This window comes from Geospiza fortis, unplaced genomic scaffold, assembly GCF_000277835.1.
Source record: "Geospiza fortis unplaced genomic scaffold, GeoFor_1.0 scaffold163, whole genome shotgun sequence".
NCBI lineage: Eukaryota > Metazoa > Chordata > Aves > Passeriformes > Thraupidae > Geospiza > Geospiza fortis.
In genome coordinates, this window is record NW_005054401.1 from 717,806 (window position 1) to 738,742 (window position 20,937).

Below are 20,937 nucleotides of genomic sequence, written 5' to 3' on the forward strand. Positions count from 1 at the left end.
TAATTTTTGCAGTAGCCAGGAGGGGGGACGGCCAGGACCCAGGGGTTATTCTATAAAGCCTGATGTAATTTTTGGGATCAGGGGAAGGGGTCCCTTCTGGTTCTTGGAGCATGTTAGGGTTTTCTGTATGGTGAGCACTTGTCTCTGAATCATTCACCTCTTCTACACTTCATTATTATAATTATTACTGCTCTTTTTCTTATTTCATTGCTGTCTTCAGTAAAATGCTTTTGCCTCATTACATGGTGTCTACATTTTGTGCCTCCGGTTCTCCTCTCTATCCCACCACAGGGGGAGGGAGCAGGGGACTGAGCAAGTGGGGTGTGGTTTGCAGTGTTTCACTGGGAACACTAAATTGGGAACGCCATTCCTAAATGGCAATAACTTAACATTTTCAGGAGGGCTAGTCATAATAGTAGATGATACCGGAGAAAGTAAATCAGTGTAGTAAAAACCGCAGGTTACAATTAGGTATGTCCAGTATAGATGATTTTTTAGATGCTTTATAGATATTTATGTTGAGATGCTACTGCTTCTTTAAAAGACTGAGTAATGATACCTCTTTTCCCTCCCTTCAGGTGTAATCCTGGGATTTTGTCTTCGATCATATAAGATGAGCTATCGGGAAGTGAAATACTTTTCGTTTCCCGGAGAACTACTCATGAGAATGCTGCAGATGCTGGTCCTGCCACTAATTGTATCCAGTTTAGTCACAGGTAAACAAAGAAAAACAAAACAAAATACACCCCGAAACACCTCTTTTGAATAATTTTACAAAGATGCGCACACCAAAATCTAAAAAGTGAACATTCTATGTTCTAGAAGTATTATAACCTACAGAAAGACATAGCATTGCTATTACTGCTTTAGAGACAATGTAGTAAGAGGTTTGAATTAATATACAGAGATAATGAAAAATGGTTTTCCAAGTTCATAGACAAACTAACAGTACAAGCTACTATATGCAGCTGCTATGAAGCTGACTCTGTACTCCACTCTCTTCTTTTACTATCTGAACAGATATTTCCTCCTCAGTATCCTATTATTATCAAAGACAACATATCTCAAAAACACAGTGCCAAACCCAAGAAAGTTGAAACTGTTGATTGTGGGCAACAACACATGCCTGTAACCACAGATATGCAGAACATCTGTCTGCCTCCTAGTTTTCCAGCAATAGATTAGAAAAAATTGAATCCTATAATAGAGTTGTTTAGGTTGGAAGGTACGTTAAAAATCTGGTTCCAATCCTCCTGCCATGGGCAGGGACACCTCCCACTAGAGCAGATTGCTCAGAGCCCCATCCAGCCTGTTCTCTGACACTGCTGGGGATGGGTCATCCATAGCTTCTCTGGGCAACCTGTGCCAGTGCTCCATCACACTTACAGCAAAGATCTTATTCCTGATATTTGTCTAAACTACCTTCTTTTAGTTTAAGCTATCTCCTCTCCTGTCACTACAAACCCTCTTTAGGCCCTTCAGGTACTGGAAGGAGTTCTAAGGTGTCCCTGGAACCTTCTGTTTTACAGGCTGAGCAACCCCAATGCTCTCAGCCAGTCCTCATGAGAGAGGTATTTCAGTCCTCTGATCATTTTCATGACTTCCTCTGGACCCACTCCAATGTACCCATGTCAATAGGGGATAGACAGAATTGGATGGAAAGTTTGGAAGAAACTTAATTCCATCAGTTCTGTTTTGTCTTCTGGTCAGAAGCTCTAACAAGCTTTGAATGCTCTTTACCAAGTTGTTCCTCTAACTAGTGATATAATATTTAGTTTCTTATGGTGATGTATGCCTTGGCATTCCGCCCAAGTTTTGTGGAGGACCTCTCAGATTTGTTATGATTGTTTAGGATGTACCTGTGATGTGTTTATTCTTTCAGTTATCTGAAGAAAAGAAGGTATGGATTTTAGTCTATAGACAGCTTGGAGAACTTAATTAAAATCACCCACTGTGCAGTCCTAGTATCTAAAACACAAATACACTGCCTTGGTTGATAGAGAACTCAGATAATAAGTTGTTCTCTGTTTAATTGATTGTCAAATATGTTAATATAAAGATGTCTTAAAAATGCAGATGAGCAGACACTCGCATGTTCAGAGAAATCAAAGGAAGTGTGTGCAAGTATAAGCTGTTCATTTAACAGCAGAAAACTCGGGTATTCACAATTACAAAATCACTTGCCTTCTCATATTTCAAGAAAAAAAAGTGAAGTTTGCTTCTATGCACTCACATTATATGGATACTGAAAGTTAAATGAACATTGAAACTAGGGAGTATAAGTTTTGCAGGAGACATAAGGGTATGTTTTATTCCCAGCCACTATATAGTTTGGCTACATGTCATACATTCTCCCATCTTCTTGTCCCTTTTACCTGCAGAACTCCATGGGTTGGCAGGACATTTTTCAGATAGAAGAACCATTAAAAGTAGAAAAGGAGAGATATTTACCCCTTTTCAATGTCAGCTAGCACTGCTGCTGAATTTTGTAGGATGAATTATTTCAGGAAAATGTATCTGATCAGTTCTCAATTCCTTGTAACTCTTCAATCATACTGGTTCTCTGAGAGAGCTCAAGGTAAATCAGGAAACTAAGTAGATCATCCTATACAGGGATGGGAATGATTTTCAATAATCTAAGTAGAAAAACTGCACTCAGGTAAAGATCAGCAAATTCATCTTAGAGGGTCACAAGCATCACAAAGAGCTGGACTTTTGATGAAACCATCTCATTTGCTGTGTCACCAGCTCTCAGTAGAGATTTTGTGAAATATCAGAAAAATGAGCTTCCAAGTAATCCTATTCTGAAAAGAATCTTCATTCTCTGGATTCAAACAATACCCTTCTTTTTATGTGTTTTTCTTTCCCTTTAAAGCCCTTTATCCTTTTTTTCATAACAATAATTTTCTTTACTATAGAAAAGCATTTAGCAAAGAGAAATCTTCTCTATTGGTAAGATTTGCCCTCCTATCATCCATGTGCCTTGTAATATTAAGTGGATATTAAGTGGATTATACTTAGAGATCCCTTTGAAGTAGAGACAGTAATTTTCAAGGTGAATAACATTTTAAACTTCTTTAGCTGGGTAGAGAGCAATCAGAGAAAATTCAATGCAATTCACAAATGGCAGATTTAATTTATTTTTAAGAATCATTCAGTACAGCAGGGCTATACCTTTTCTCATGGAATAAAATACTTTTCCATATTATTCTAAAAATTTAGGAAAAAAGCTCTTTTCTACGCTGAACAATACCTCATTTAGCATACTAATTGTTTTCGTGAGAAGGATGGTTTACGTATTTGCTACAGAATTCTCATACAAAAATGAACATACAGGCATTAGTGAACATCAAAATATTAATTAAATATAACCTCTGCAGATGTACTACTGTGCAATTTTATGCATGCTTAAATTCTTTTTTTGCATGTTATAGGATAATTCAGTGGATAAAAGTCTTATACTTCTCAAGTTACTCTTCAGACCACTCAGTATATTGAGGGCAAATCTCTTATTTCCTGTATTTTGTGTGGCAAACAAAGTGGATGCCTCTTAACTAATTTCAAAGTGACCCCTACAGGTCTTAATCCTGATAACATACTTGTTTCTTTCAGTTGTCAATTATTTGAATAAATATTTTGCTGTTTGCAGGAGCAACAATGTCTCGTAGAAATTATCTCCTGGGTTTCCTTTTATATTTACACAACTGTGATGGATGTAACTGTGGCAAAACCATAAACTATGGACTCTGTGGTATTAGAAATAGGCTGAGGATGGTTGCATTCCCTTGCCAACTTTGTGATTGTCAAAGAAGTTAGAACAATAAAATCCAACTAATAATTAATGCACTGTTATAGAAATAAAAGATAAATTGAGAAACTGAAGACTTGTGCTATTCAGGTAAATAGTTCTGACGGTTATTCACAGACCTCAGGGAAATAAACTATGCAAGATGAAGTCAATCCAGTCACATTTCTTTAACCCTGGTTTGTGTATTTCATGAAAGAAGCAATGCAGGATCACATTCAGAGGTTTTTAGTCACATTTGCCTTATGACTTATCCCCATTGCCTGTGGTTCAAGCAGGTGTGCAGCTTTCTCCATGAGATTATATCTTCTGGTGTGTGTTTTACCAGGCATGTACTAACGTCTGCTTGGGAGAAAATGGAGGTTATTTGCATACCATTATACATCTTTTCATGTTTATAGGAAAATATGATTATATGAATGTCTATATTATTTATTTTTGTGGTCTAGACACAAATTCAGCTCCATACTCTCTGTTGGGTTTATTGTCTACAGTCTTTAAAATGAGAGAACTCCTACGTCAGCATTGCCAATGGGAATCTCATATAAAGTCAAAGGCAAAATTATAACATAGTATATGAGAGGAAATGTAAATAACCAAATAAATAAATTCCAGTTTGGATTGTATTATGGCCAAGTCTTAAATACGAATTTAAATATGAATTCCTATACAAACAGCAAGCTGAGAATTTTGCTCTGTTTCTGTTTCGAATTTGCAGCAGTTATAAGAGAAAAAATATTTTATGTTTTCTCATTTCATTACAGCGTGAAGCATATAACATGAAAATTGTTTTACACAATTATTTTAAAATGTACATTGTCCCTAAAAGGTATATAAAACAAATGTATATGAATATGATAGCAATTCAACCCATCATGAAATAGCCAAAGCCAGAAAAAATTGCATCAGCAATAAGAGCACTATGCATTAACACTTTTTGAGCTGTTATAGCAAGATGATAATGAAATTGAAAGTCCAGTCCTTAAAACTGGCCCACAATTTTTTTCTGCATGTTTCAGTTATTGACTGAATATAATGCAGTCAGAATGAGGTATCTTTCCTTAATGAAACCATTTATTTCCTGAAATCCCTTCCATGAAAATGATTCACAGCCAGTCTTTATGAAGAGCATAGTTTTAACATAATATTAGTGAGAAATATTAAATCTAGAGAAATATAGTGAGGGTTATTTGCAGATATTTTGCACAGTTCTAGACATAGTTCAGTTTAATAGACTGCTTCTCCTTCCACAAAATTTTAAGAACTTGCAATTTACTTTTACAGGGATGACTACTTTTAAATGCAAGTGCACTGGTATTAAATTCTGTGAAATTATTTCAGATATCTTTGTCTGGTAAATCATAGCAAAGCATAAGAAGCCCATTCTAGACCTGACACTAATTTTTGCTGCACGTTGCAGAAACAGTAAGTGTACAGTGTGTTTACTAATATACATCAAGATAGGGAAGGAGAATAGGAGTATAGAAACAGTAAAACTGAAGTTTGCTGGCTCACCAAGGATTATACAGCAATTACAGAACCAAGCAAAAAGCCCATTTGTGAGCACCAGTACAGCACACTGTGCACTAGACAATACTGACTGTCCAAACTGTTTATGGGGGTAACACTAATATGGTGCAAATAAGTCCTAACCACTTAGCAGGATTTTGTGTGCAAGGTTCTGTACAAACACAGACCATGGATCCCCTGCCAAAAAAAGAAGGCTGTGTGGAAAAACAGTTTAAAAGAATGAGCATGGAAAATTTACTCCAAAGAGGAAGAGCATTTTAATATGTAGTTTGTATAATATCTTAGTTTAAATTTTTTTTACATTCTAAATCAAATAATGCAGCTATTGTTAGTGGGTTCTGGAAGAAACAGAAACTTCCCTGCCTCTGTACGGTTACAATAACAGTCAACAACACTGAGTACTGCGGGAGACATGAGTGATTTTTTGAGGGGCAGACTCAGAGACACAGGAATTTTTCCTGAAACTTTATGAAAATTTACATAGTAGTTACTGCTACACAAACTATAGGAAGTGTTGACAAAGAGAAAAAAGCTGGGATTTCCATGGATGGAATCTTCCTAAGCAACCTCAGAAGTGCATACAGTGCTTTTGAGTTTAGCTATTAAAGGAATGCAATGGATGGTGCCTGTTAAAAACGTGCAGTAAGGAATAAGGTGTATACCTTTAATGAGATAAAAACTAAGTCACACAGAATTACTTAAGTAATAAAACAAAGCACTCTCAGGGTTCACAACTAACGGATAAGTGGTAGCTGCAGTTGCTTAAAATTTCCTACAATGAACAAGGGTAATGTTCAAACAACTGAACTTGACGTAGGCTCCAACTCACTCCCTTTACACAAGCCAGGAAAAATGCAGCATCTGGACACGAGCATATTCTACTGCAGAAAAGCCACTTTTTTTCCAGATGCTTCTTGTGGATGTAAAATGTGGAAAGTCAGTGCTGTGACATTTTGTATAACCTTAGACAAATCATGTTTCCCTTCTGCGTCTCTGCTTTCTTTCTCCCTTCAGATGGACTGCTGGTGAAGTGTTCTTAGGTTTTTATAGCTATTAGGCAGAAAATAAGACGACTGTATGTGATGGAAATTTTAGTAAAGGCAGGTAGGATAGCTCAGCAGATCCATATAGCTATTTGAGTTACAATGATGGACTTAAATTAGGGTGCATAGCAGGGGACAGTGGTACAGTGACTCAACCTCCCACATCCAGACAGCAGATGTACGCTACCTTCTGTAAAGACATAATTCTAGAAAATAGTCTAATGTTATTCAACTTAAGAAATTGGGTTTTATATTTGCCTTTTTAATGTTGGAATGAGAAAGTAAATGACCCTTGAAGAGTAACTAGATGCAAATGCTATCAATCATATCAAACCCCTATCCTGTATTAATCTCTCTTTTTTTTGACAATAGTAATCTCCTTTATTATCAAAATAAATTAATAGCAGTAAACTTAAAGGGCCAGAATTTTTAATTTGCTCATCTCAACCTTTCACATCAGAGCGCACATGAGAGCAGAGATCTGTGCATCATCCCTTCAAGAAAGGGGCTGTGAAAGCAGCATGTGTCTAGGTTTGTTGAAGCAGGAACCATACTGCTTGAAGCCTCTAAGTAATTCCTGTGTTCTCCTGTCTGCTGGCTGACAAGTGTGCTATGGAAAAAAGTCTGTCACCTACTACAAGGCCCCAGGTGCTGTCTCATATCAGCTACAATATTTATGGTAATTTCAACAGATGGAAAGTCTCTCATTCAGGCAGAACAGACCTGTGGAGCCAGTTAATTCTCTCCCGGGGAAAAAAAAGAGGAGAGATCTAGAAGTAATTCCTTTTAATTCATTCTGGCAGAACAGACACATAACCAGTACCTGTGAAACATCTTAGCACTCACAGTTAAGCTGGAAGGTAAAAACATTAATAAAAGTCAGTCTTACACTTCTGTGTTTAAGAAAAGTTTAAGAAATGCAGCATTCCTGATTCAGTTCATATAGTTCATACACAAAAACCAAGAAGCAGTTAAAGAGTATTTGGTCAGTTTAGCTAGCCATAAAAGCAATGAACCCATTTTCTAAATTCCAAAGTTTGGCACATTTTCTGATTTTCCAAAAATTCTAATTTTTGATGGTCTGTAGAAAGAATTTTAGAAGTCAGAATAATTAATACCCACCAAATCAATAAAAAGTTCTACATTCATTTCAGCTGACTCCAGTTACAGTGAAAAGAAATAACAAATTCTCTCTGAGAAAAGCACTTCTTGCATTGCCAGTGAATTTGAGCAGCCTACGTATTTGTACTGGGATCTCTCTACAGAGGAATTCTGTAGACATGTCCTGTAGTATGAAGCCTACTATGAGTAAAATTCATGGACATCCTAGGGGTGTATTATTTTTTCATTTATGGTTTTCTTTTAATGCATAAAATATTGTTTAAAAAGTAACTTACCTTCTTTCTAGGCAACTGTTTCCTCTTTCTTTGCCAGCCAAACCTTTATAAGCACATCAATATTGTAAAAGCTGAATTACATGGCAGCTTTAATTTTATGCACTTGTACATTTCATGCACAAATGAGTTCATGCATTCATGTGGATACTTGCATATGCCATTTACATAAATGGATGACAAAGTTATTTAATTTGAACATCCACATACTTAAAGGAAATAAAGGAAAAGTCATGCTTTGATATCTGTGTGTCCAAAATAGGGACTGTTTTAAAGTGTGGGCATATAAATTACACAGTTAGTAGAGATCCAGTCATCTTGTAAACAGAATAACCTGTCAGGTTAAAAAATCAACTGAAGAAACATTACAAATATTGATCCAAGTTCAATAACATTTTCATCTCAGAATAGCATCTTTATGGTAGATTCAGGCCAACAACAGCTAAAAATATACAAGCACTCATCTGTAATAAAACTATTTTAAATACCTTCCCTTCAGTAGCTGTATTTCTGTATAAAACAAGTGTCTATCAAGTCTGGCACATAGTCTTTAATAACCATTATTTATATAGGTACTCATAGGTGACAAGATTTGAACCTTCTAAAATTGTTACTCTGTGCAGTTTTAAGGCAATGTGAGCAATATGCCTTTCATAATTATGTCACATAATCTTAAATATTTTTGAAAAATATTTTTAAAGTTAAAAAACTGAGTATAAATAGCTGGTAGCTCCATTTTTAAAAAAATCAGAAGGAAAAAAGGTAGCTTAGGAAGTATTCAGCACCTAGAAACATCAACTTTCATGTAAAAATACTAAAGAAATTATGTTCAGATTCTGAGTGTGCTGGCATTCAGTTAGGAAATGAACTATACCTAGTATTTTACAAGGCATGGAAGTTAGAAAATCATAATGAAATGTCATAAGTATTTGTGCAATAAATATACCTTTGGGTGGAACATCTTCCTCAAAAACTGCCATACATCTTAATCTATGCAAATACTAAGGACTCCAGAAAGGTTCATAATATTAAATTATAACTTATTATTTCTGAGCCATTTCTGAAACAATTTGGCAATACAGAATACTCAAAAATCTATCTTCACAAGAGCCTATGAGAACAATTTTAAGTGAATTCTTAGTCAGATTTGACAGCAGAGATTAAATTCCCCCACAAAATAAGAATCTGTATAAGATAAAATATGATTATACCATAAAAGAGGAAACCTAAGCAGGACATAGAGCATTCAAAAGCAGAAAGTACAGAGCAGCATGGTTTTTGAAGTCTTAGTCTGTGATAGCAGCAGAAACAGCAGGGGTGATCAAGAATAAAGTCTACAATAACTAAAGATAGTAAAACTCAAAAGCTCCCCTAAAATAATTCAATTTAGCTAGTGGTCCTTAATTGAAGGCTGATTTAAACTTCATTGCAAAATGTAAGTTCAGTTGCTGTCCAAAGTATTGAATAACAGGTTGTTATACTTTTATTTAGTTTGTATTCTGCATGAGATTACAGCTGAATTAACAAGAGAGACAACCTCCCACCCACAAAGATTTAGTTTTGCTTTTATATCTTAGTTCAAATTCATAACATCAATACTTTGCTTGCTGACAAAGCAAAAACTGTTTGAAAGAACACATAAAATTTAAAGCATCTTGCCTGAGCACTGGTGGACCATTGTAAAACCACACTGTCTTTTTCTTAACATTTCAGTCAAGGGCAGAACTGAAAATGTATTAGGGAAAACTGAAAACTTTTTTTTTTGAGTTTAATACAAACTGTTTTCTATTGGTTACAGAAAAACAGCAGACCTGAAACAAAAAACTCAAAAAATATTAAAAATAATTTGCAAAGTCAGTTATATTAGTTCGTAAATGGAAATTTTGTACAGCAAAATGTCCAAAATACAAAACCAGCTCTCAGCATTTTGAGAATTAGGACACTGAGCAAGCATTTTGTTCAGGATATTGAATACTGAAACTGTAAAGAATGATGTCTTCAATAATGAATGAGTCTGTGATAACCTGACAGGTGAACTAGAGTGGTGGCAAGTGCAAAGTAATACACCTGGGAAAGGGAAATGTGCTACACCTAATCAGGAGTTCTCAAATGGGCATTGGTACAGGCAAGAGTTCTCAGACTCACTGTGAGCAGTCCAGAGAGGGTGACAGGGCTAGAATGAAGTTCCAGTGAAAGACAAGGAGGAATTAAGCAGACTTCTATTTTTGACTTGAAAAAATACAGGCACAGAAGTTGCTGTAAAAGTCCACAGAAATCATTAATTCCTTGCAGAAGTTATAATGCAGTGGCTATTTATTACTGTATGCCCTAACTATATTTCACAATAAAGGAAAAATAGGGTGTCCTAAGAAATAACAAGAGCATGCATTTATATTAAAGGAAGTACTTTTTCACATTACACAATTCAGTTCAATTATGTTAATAGTTTCAAATTAAAATTAAATTAAGTAAATAGTTTAAAATTAAAATTAAATTGAAAGAGAGTTCACAGATACAGTCATCACTAGCTAGTAAATTTGGAAACTATCAATTTAGCAAGGCCCTAGATCCCACTGCTCCCTTGTTGCAGGGAGGGCAAACAAGGGCAATTTATCTTTTTCTTTTCCTCATAGTCTCTCAGTAAGAACCTGTTGTCAGATAAACGTGAAGACAAATGGGTTGGACAACCTCTGGACTAATTTATATCGCATAGTTTTATGTTGATTTTGCACTCCTTAGAATTTCTTAACAGATTGAAAGTATGTCTCACTTGCTAAGATTTCACCTACCAATTACCCTGAGGCATTGACTGCTGTATACAGTTTCAGCTTTATGACACACCACAGCTCTTCAAGAACCAGTTCAAAACCAAGGAAACACAATTCCAGGATTTAAGAATCATCTCACCTCAACCAGACATTAACTCACTCCATTGGCATGAAATTGGACTTAAAAATAAAACAGCCAAAGCAAGACACCATGCACAACAGAACTGGTAGCTCTTAATTATTCCACTTCTGGGAAATTTACAAATAGCAACAGTGTAAGAGCCATTATCACAATATCAAAATATAACAACAAACAGCCAGAAAATGTGGGTATAGTTACCTACATGCAGGCTTCTTTCAGGCTTTATCAGCTTTCACTTTCCTACTCCTTTTACCTCCTTAACTCTCCCTTGGACACTGTGATTCACATTCTCATTTCGTACATTCAAATATAGCACAATTCCATCATATTTTCTTCCTTGCCAGTCTGTCTTTGCTGTAACTGCTTGTGAAAATTGAAAGAATACAAGGAAGAAAATTCCTGAGACTGAATTTTGGGAACAGGGATGGTACTGGAAGCACTTGCACACCAGGAGAAGTAACACATATAATTGTTTCATCAGCACTGTGAAATATCATAAGGCACAAAGTACTTTCTGAAGAATTGCACCAGCTACACAGATCATTTTAAAACTTGCAGAACACTGTCACTTTCAAAAACATATACTATCATTTGTTCCTCTAGCCTTGTTTTTACTCTTTTTTTTGCTTTTTGATAACGGACAGTTGTTGACCTTTAACATATTATTTCCATTTAATTCTCAAAGCTAATTGTTGGATCTACTACATACTGTCCCTCAAACACGTATCTGGATTATAAACTTCTATAAGGTAGATCCATCATTATCACCATCACTGGAGGCAGAGGTACTGAAAGCATTGGTGGAAATTCCACCTGAATTCTGAGTAATGGAAAATGAGGAGAGCCACTGTGGACTACAAGACTTACAGGACTCAAGCTTTGGGTCTGGATTCCAGTAACATGTTGGATTGTCTGGATGAAGAGGAAGGCTTCCCAGATAATTGTTCATCCTGGCATTCTAGCCACAGGTCACAGCTCTTACTGGTGGAGAATAAGAAGGGGGAAACAAACACTCAGAACAAAAATCTCTAATAATTTCTTGAGACTATATATACAACTGAGAACCAGCAGTATCTGGGATTTGAGTTATATGTCAGGGAGTAAAAAAGCACTTCCTGCATGTGCTAGAGTTCTTTTCATCCAGACATTCCTGGTAGTGCATAATTTTTTTCTTTACTTATAGGTTGTTTCTGAATACATTCTCAATCGTCCTGTTCAGATCTTGAGAAACAAATGGAACAAAATATAAATTATGCTGTTGTACATGCTGTGGAGAATGTCTCAAAAGATAATCATTGCAAGTATATAAGAGCTGGCCTCACTGATAGGAATTGCTTTCCAGTTGTATCATAGTTCCTTTCCCTAGTTCTTAACTTTTTGCAGAGACATGGCTGGCAGAATGGTAGAATACCTTCTCCTTATTCCTGTGTTGCAAAGTTGTTTCCAGATAAATGCCTGAGACAGTCATGAACATTGCAAAGTATTTGCTGCAGCCTAGAATCTCCTTACAGAGTTGCCAGTCTTCTTTAATTGGGTAGGAAGTCTCTTGGTGCAAAGTTTTCAGACTCACAGAGTCAGATCTGTTATTCTCAAACAGGTGAGTCTGGGGTTCAGCTTTTACCCTGCTGAAGTTTGGTGACAAGCCCTGGTGACCCCAGAAATAACTGGGGTTTTGTGATGGTGGCTTACCCCAGAGAGCATCAGTTTGGGCTAAGTCTGGGCATACTCTGCCATCTCCATACACTGCATCAGATAGTTCACTTGGACCTCTCTGGTGCCACATTTCTCCATTCCACATGGCCTTTTTCCTTTGATTCTCTCTAGGACTTGGTCTTCCCAAGTTTGACAGAATGATACCACTGATAACACCCTGCAGCAAAGCTACACCAGTTTACGTAAAATCACATCTATTAGTCTCTGCAAGGTAGCAAGTGCCATTTGAATTCCAGAAATGGGTAAAAAGAAATTTACAGACCTCTACCTATCCTCAAGGTAGTCCTTTCTTGAGTTCTCTGTCTGCCTGTTCCTGGGGTCAACAGAGTTTGTATTTTTAGTGGTTTTGGTTTTGGACTGGTGTACATTGTTACAAAGCATAGTGTTTCCAAAGGAAAAAGGGACAAGTCAGTACAAACATTAATTCCTCAGAGGTTTGCATGCTCTGTAAAAAAAGACAGTTTAGTACACCCCACACTTTCAGTTCCTGCTAGTGTGGGCACACCTATGTCTAGCAAACTAGCAAGAAAGGCACCTGGGATGACAAGCTCTGAAATTTTGGTTCATTGGTTGCCAGATATAGAAGTTCTGTGCATTCAAGAAAAGACCCTATCCTCTACAGGAGTCTGTCAAAGGTAGATATACAAATGATGATTTACAAAGCCAAACAAGGAAAAGATAAAGTTCTTTACAGCTTCACACAGTTGAATAGCAATTCAATTCCAAGACTGAGGAATTAATATGCAAATAAAGAAAACTCAACATTTGTGCCAACAGAAGCTTTCAGATCTTAATGTTATTCTTAAAGTACCATCATCTCTGGAAGTCAAAAATCAAAGCAAACTAAATTCTGGGCCTCTGGTTGTAAAATGAAGCTCACAAATAGATTCCAACTGTATTCTAAGAACTCAAGAGTCACAATACAGAGAGCACTTGTTTGAAAAGTGTTCTCCAGTGTTTGGAGAACATTACTTTTAGTTCCTGATTTACCAGATCTGGTATTAATCTTCCAGCAATATTCATCTTGTCTACTTCACTGAAGATCTTGAAGGGTTTCAAGAGTATTACAAGTTGTGAAGAGGTTTTCAGACTAAGTACATTAACAAAAATATTTATTTATATGCCTCAATTCATCGCATTTTCAGAATCAGACCTTGGTTTGTTATAATTGTATACTTAAACAAGATCAACTCTTTTTCAGATAAATGCATTTTTTCATCCTTAGACAACAGTACAAGTAGCTCCTTACTGGTGGTAGATAAGAAAAACAAAAGTACAGCATAACACTAGAAATACACTATTTGCACTGCAGCTAACATAATGAGTCTGATTCTTCCCACCATAAACAGCTCTCTCATTTTCTCTTTACTCACATGCAAAGCTGAATACTTAATTCTGATGTTTCACCACCCACTTCTAACTTATTTCTGAATACTTAGATAATATCAGAGCTTCTCCAGTGAATATAGTTTCTTTTCAGAGCTAGAGAGAAAGTAGGTTTTGGTCAAGAGTTCACCTAAAGAATGGCTATTTCATTAATGCACTAATTCATTCTTGCACTGAAAATCAGCTTTGTCCAGATTTTACAATTTCAATATGTCTTAATTCCCCAGACTCTGAAAACCAAGTTGTAGAATGTGCTCTTACTAAGTCTGGTTAACATCTGTCTCATGGCCAATGAACCTTGCAAAGGACTATCCTCCATTAGAAAATAAACCTTCAAATTTGAGATAGGATGATTACTAGCTTTTTTTAAAAAAAAACCAAGAAAAGAAAAGAAAAGAAAACAAACCAAAGCAAAACAAAACAAAAAAAAAAAAACCAAAAAAAAAAAAAAAAAAAAAAAAAAAAAAAAAAAAAAAAACCAAACAACCAAAAAAAAAAAAAAAAAAAAAAAAAAAAAAAAAAAAAAAAAAAAGAAGAAGAAAAAGAAAAAACCAACCAACCAACAGGGTAGTTTTCTGTTCTGCAGAACACCGCAGTCCAGCAATAAGAGTAACCTAAAAAACCCATCTCTTCTCTTCCGCGTGTTTAGCTTGAAATCAGATGATGTTTTCTTGATACCTCTGACCTGTCATAGAGATTCATATTCTGAATCCTGCCAACAAGCAGATAGTGTCCAGATGGCAACTGTATAGCACTTGAATTGTGGATGCCAAACCCTCTTTTTCATCTGTACTTGGTGCTGTAACATCCTGAAAAGAGTGTAATAATATTATTTAAAAGTACTGTTTGCTACTGTCAGGCATTCCGGGGTAAGTATTAACTTCTTTCCATTCCCTCCTACAAGTCTGTAAGATGAAGAAATACAAAGAAAAAAATGTACGTCTTTGATCTTGCAAGGCTGTAACTGAATCAGTGACCCAAAGTTCAAGAGGTCATTGAAACAAAAGAGAGAAAAGAAGGAAAACAAAAGCCTGTTCACATGAAACTCCAATTCCACACTTTCTTAATGAGTTCTCAGAAGAGCCTTAACATCATTACTGAATTGTGAAAAAAACCCTCCAAATTATAATGACAATTGAAAACATAATAGACTAATTGCAGCTAAAGTAATGACTCCTTAGTATTCATATGGCATTTTACCAGAGGACCTTAAATTCACAAATAGAAACTAATTTTTTTCTTAAATTTGATTTGATTGTTACTAATTAAATTTTTGGGGTGAAGTTAGAGTGTCATTAGGCTCTGATTTACTCCTATGAAAAAAAAGGAAAAATGCTATCATGTTATACCTTAGGATATTCTTATTTATTATTAACGTATTAACGAATGGATTATAAATGGCATTTTAAAAGGCTTCAAGTTCATAAATTTAATCATATCTATATAATTTTTTCTAATAATTTCTGTATCATATACCATTCTCTTTAAATAGACAATTATATATGATAAAGGAAGTCTCAAATTGTTTCTACATTCTTTATCAACACAGGATTAATTTTTGTTATAAAGAAGTTTATGCACATTGTTTCTTTTGTCAAATGCAAGTTCTTGTGATTCTTTAAAAAAAGGAATCCTAAAGTAGTCTGTATTGTCTAATTAGTTACTGCTCTGTAGTTTCTAGTTCAAAAAATGACTTAGATACATGAAAGAGCTCTGTGTATTTCTTTTTGACATGAATAGATACTGTGTAGTGGTGTACATTATTTGTGCCTGAACTCTCAGCGGCACTGAGGCATCCCAACATTAGGTCCTGCACAAATGTCAGCATAGGCTTGGGTATTATGTCTTTCAGGACAAACCTCTGCAGACTGAGAAGCTGTTACACCAAGATCACTGCCACAGAGAGATAACTGAGCTAAGTCTTATCACTCTGGGGAGCAGAATAGCAGTGGTACCATGGAGCTTCACTGAAAGTGATTTTTGTTGCTACAGTGCAGATAGCAGCTGAACTTGGAGGGAGTTAAAATTATACTTCAAGTGTGAAAGGAGAAAGGAGAAGTCAGCAAAGAATGCCCCACAGAAGCATACAGGATGCTGTAAAACAGTACAGACTGAAAAAATGCAGGGCACATGGGGAGGAATGTAATCAACTTAAAGGTTCATGAGGAGATGTAAACACCAGCAGAGTGTGTGCAACATACAAGAAAAAAAACCCACTATCTCCATGAGCAGCTCATGGAAGATCAATGGGTAAAACAGCAGCAGATGAATGAACTGCTAGATGAAAGCAAAATGAACACTTAGAACTTTTAAGTTGGCCACAGATGTACAAATCAGCATTGTATCACTGACAAGATTTATTTAAATGAACAAAACAACAAAGCAGGGCTATTTTTATTATTCATAAACTGTTACAAGAATAGATAGTAGCTACTGCAACAATATAAACCATGAAAGATTCTTAAGGTACTAGTGGAATGTCAGATTACTCAAAAAAGCCAAGTCTCATACACACCTAAAGGCAACGTCACATCGTTTGTTTCCAAATTATCTTAGTATAGATGAATTAACAAACAGTGCTAAATTTTGCTAAAATTAAAAATCCAAGCAGAAAACCAAAGGCTATGATGTTGCAAGATGCATTAGTCACACACCGCCATTGATTCTTTATCAAGTCACATCCAGCTGGGCAAAGCTTCCTTCCAAAGACTGTTGCATGAACTCTATAAAATTAACTTAACTCGTGTCAGATCCTAGTGGACAAACATCCAAATAAGATACTAGCATTGCAGTAGAGTCTGTTATTGGAACTTTCAGTGAAGCCAAGAACAGGTTTGCCAACAATTCTGAATCATATTTTAAGTGAGAAGGTGATGTCTCCAGCATAGAGCTCTGACCAGTTAATGATCAGAACAATCCCATGCCCCAAAACCCATGTAGTTTTGCACACAAATAGGGCCTTCTATCTCTCTTTTTTTAGGGGAGAAGCTTAATTTCCCATTCTTTAAATCTTGCACCACTCTGACTAAAACTGTGTCCATTTTTCTAGCAATTCATGTAAGTGTCTCTTCAGGCACTTGTTACATACCCAAGATGTAAAAGCGAATTATTTTTTACACTAGACTGCGCTACCAGCTACTATTCCCTTATGGATACCTCTAATTTCTCACTATTTTTTCAGCAGCAACTAACATACATCAGGAGTGATTTAGCAGAGTAAATAGTCTGCAGCTTCATTACACTGTATAGAGCCAGTCAGATAAAGGAAGCACTGTACATTTGTGGAATGTTGTTTAATAAGTGCTGCACATACAAAAACATGTCTGTGAAGAGCTCCTGACACAGTCTGCCAAAACTCGGACCAGCATTTTAGCAAATTAAGTTTGCACATGTATTTTGAGAAATTGCATTAGGGATTTTTATGGAGCACTGAGTAACACCATCCAGAAACCAAAGGTAATTTTATCGCTTCTATCGCTTCGTAGGATGCAGTGCATCTCATGCTTAAGGCAGGTATTTTTGGCAATACATTCAAAATAAATGAAAACTAATATTTCATCCTCAGGGATATAAGTCGCACAACTACTACCATATTTATTTCAGTCTTGCAACAACATGCACTTTAGGATTTAAACTGATTGAATGTGCTTTGGCTTATCAGCTACCAAAATAAACTTGTTTCCTGATTAAACTGAACTAATTTACCATGTTACATTACGCCTTTTCATAAACAAATACACTTATTTCTTTCACTCCTTACACAGAAAATGATCAGCTTTATGTCCAACATAAGAATCTCAGTTCCAGGAAAGCTTAGTTCAAGTGTCTGGGCATAAAAGGATGTCTTTTTAGAATTGCACTGTGCAGGTAGCAATAGTGTTTTGTTACCAAAAAAATTTTGAGCTGCTATTTTCTGTGTTCCTGGGTCTCTGATTCTTGGCTTGAAGACAGTCAGTTCTTTGTACTCTGTTATTACAATGAAGTAACCAAAGAAAGAGAGTCTTGGTTTGAGACTGTCAGCTGTTACTAATCACTGCTCCATGGCTTGCTGTGAATCCCTGCTTGCATCTCCCTCCTGCTCTGCTTAGCACACATAAAGAAGATAAATTACTCCCTAGTTTCCCTTCAAAAAGCATATTGTTTGTCACATTCCAATACTGTGAGCAAAAGACAGAATAATGCGAAGAGTTAAATGAGTATCTCAACAGCCCCACAGCAGGGTCCTTCTCAGGCAGATGTGTTTCAGGAAATGTGCTTTCCTACTGGTTCTTCAAATGTATCCTGTTATATTGCAAACCTGAAAAGCAAGCCAACTACATTTTTCAGAACAGAAGAGCATGATCCTGTTGGAGCTTTCATTTAGTAATGTAAGCATCATTAACACTCAGTAGATGTACTGTTTTATATTGACATATTTCATTTTACCAGGTGTTATACTTCATTGTTTATAAATACTTTAGCAAGAACAAGCAGAGTAAAGGGGAAGTTTATGAAATTCTTCCCTGCCCTCAGTGACTCACACTGACAGAGAATTTTAAAGGAAGAAAATGTAGAACAGTTTTCGTTGGAAGGGGCCTTTAAGGTCATCTAGTCCAACCCCCTGCAATCAGCTGGGCAGCTTCAGCTAGATCAGGGTACTCAGAGCCCTCTCCAGCCTGACCTTGACAGTTTCCATGAGAGACACTATCTCTCTGGCCGAGAGTGTTTCAGCTCCCTCATTGAAAAAAGTTCTTTTGTATGTCCAACCTCAATCTGCCCTCTTTGAAACCCTTACCCCTTTTCCTGTAATAACAGACTTTACTAAAAAGTCTCTCCCCATCTCTCTTACAGGCCTCCTTTATGTACTAGAAGGTGCTAAAAGGTCTACCCAGAGCCATCTGCTCTCCAGACTGATCAGCCCCAACTCTCTCAGCTTGTCCTCAAACAAGATGTGCCCCATCCCTCTGATACCCTTGCGGCCCCTGGACCTGCTCTAACAGGTCCATGTCTCTCTTGTGCTGAGGGCCCAAGAGGTGGATGCAGTGCTCCACTCCCATGCAAGTGGAATCTTATGAGGACAGAGTAGAGGTGGAAAATCACCTCTCTTGACCTGCTGATTATGCTTTTGCTGGCTCATGTCAAGTTTTTCACCCACCAAGTCATTCTGGCCAGGGCTCTGGGTCTGTTCATGCCCAGCCTGTGCTGATACCCAGGGTTGCCCTGGCCCAGCACTTTGCACATGCTCTTGTTTAAACCTCATGATGTTCACCTGGGCCCACTCCTTGAGCTTGTCCAGGTCCCTCTGGATGACATCTTGTTCCTCGGGCATGTCCAACACCTTTCTCCTTGGTGTCATCCACAAACCTACTGAGGCTGCACTCAATCCCACTGTCCGTGTCATTGATGAAAATGTCAAACAGTGCTGACACCAGCACAGACTCCTGAGGGACACCATCCATCATGGGTCTCCATCTGGACATTGACCAATCAAATCATTTTTGCACTGAATTAGCAAACTAAAAAGAGAGTAAGGCTGCGGAATATCCAAACATGGAAATTGTTGGGATAAAAGTTGCTATTGGTTTGAACCTCAAGCTCAGTAAGTTTTTAACCAATACTGTAGAATGTATTTCTCTACTGTATTAGAAGGCTAAACTTGATGGCCCAAAAATACCTTCAAGTACACACAAAAGATTAGGTTTCATAAAGTGAAGCTATTTTACTAAAAGAGCATTACTCAGTGATGAACCACAACAAGAGTCTTTTATTATTCATGGTTAACTGAAAGGTAAAACTCACTGTGAAGCCACTAGAGATTATTTGGACCTCTTCCATTTATAACATTCAGTGATGTTCAGACATTATTGTGGCAGGGTTTCACAAACGTTCTCCTTCTAAGGAATAAACTGTAGCTAAAAAAGCAGGTGTTTGCTAGTTTTCTGCCCCAGACACTTTCCTTCTGCTTCCCTTGTAAAAGTTCTGGTGTTCACATGACACAATTCTGGGGTAATTCAAAATGACAAATTATCAGAAAAAACTAATCCTACAAAACCCGAAGCTGATCCTTTTTGGGCAAGGATGGGGCAGGACTACTGCTGTGGGGCAAGGCTAGTCATTTAGGAGACACTCTTAGCCATTTAATTGGCTCTTTGAATTGCATTACTATATCCCAGCCATGGGTTTCATTAGTCAGCTTGGCTTAATCACAGTCACATAATTTTGGATCAAATACAACTGCTAATTTTCCTCTATTTGCCCACTGTTCTTAACAGAACAGGAAAAAAATAATGTAATATCTAATTTCATTATCTAAACATTCATATCTAAACAAAGATAAGTTAAATTGATATTTGGGAGCAACTTGTCTTATCAGTTTATGCAAAAAGGCTGTATTTCAGACATATATTTTAAGTGGCTTCAGGAAGCCATTAGCCATATTGATTTAATATTGCTGAACTTCACCTATCCATATAGTTCTTTGAAAATGTTAATGTCTTTTTTCTTTGCAATTTTATTATTTTACTGTTACTATTATTAAAAACTGTAATTTGTACCTGATCTTGTGAGGGGCCCAAATGTCAAAGCCAAAATTTAACTTTTGTTTTCTCGGAATGCTCAGCACCACAGAGGACATATTCAGCTGCTATTAGAATAAAACTCTAGTGCTTAATCATGTTAATTAAATTTGGGCAATATCTCCACTGCCTTTACCTAACTAATTGTTTTCCATACAAATTTTCTGTCAGCATATTTTACCATGACCGTGCACAGTGTTCTTACTTTCCACAAATCCTCATCAACATACACAAAAGGGATTGTTCTCATGGTCTCACACTGAGAGTTTACTCATCACACAGTGCTTAGTGGATGTAGGGGGTGGGAGTAGCCCATTTGAGACTGCTTCATTAGGAGAGTGAAAGACAACCTTAAAGAAACAAAATTAGGGCAACACTCCTGAGTCAACAGTTGCCATTATTGCTGCTCCACCATAGGAGTCCTTAACAAGCAACTGCAATTTCCTAATGAAGAGACCATAAAAAAGTAAACAGGAAAATAATTAGGAATAAAAAGATGGTCTGTTCATAATGTTTTGTGTATAAAAACTTAGCTCAAAACATCTAAAGGGAATTTATATGAAAATCTCCATTGGAAAGGAAGTGCCATCCATTCAATTCTA

The 20,937-nt window shown here is 36.5% G+C and overlaps 1 protein-coding gene across 1 annotated transcript in view; it reads left to right on the plus strand.

The window, feature by feature from the left end:
* SLC1A3 (solute carrier family 1 member 3) overlaps window positions 1-20,937 on the plus strand; it is a 63,666-nt gene that overhangs the window by 16,549 nt on the left and 26,180 nt on the right. The window contains exon 2 of the mRNA XM_005426066.2: window positions 579-716. Within this exon, the coding sequence (XP_005426123.1) occupies window positions 579-716 (138 nt within the window). The remainder of the gene's footprint in view (window positions 1-578; window positions 717-20,937) is intronic.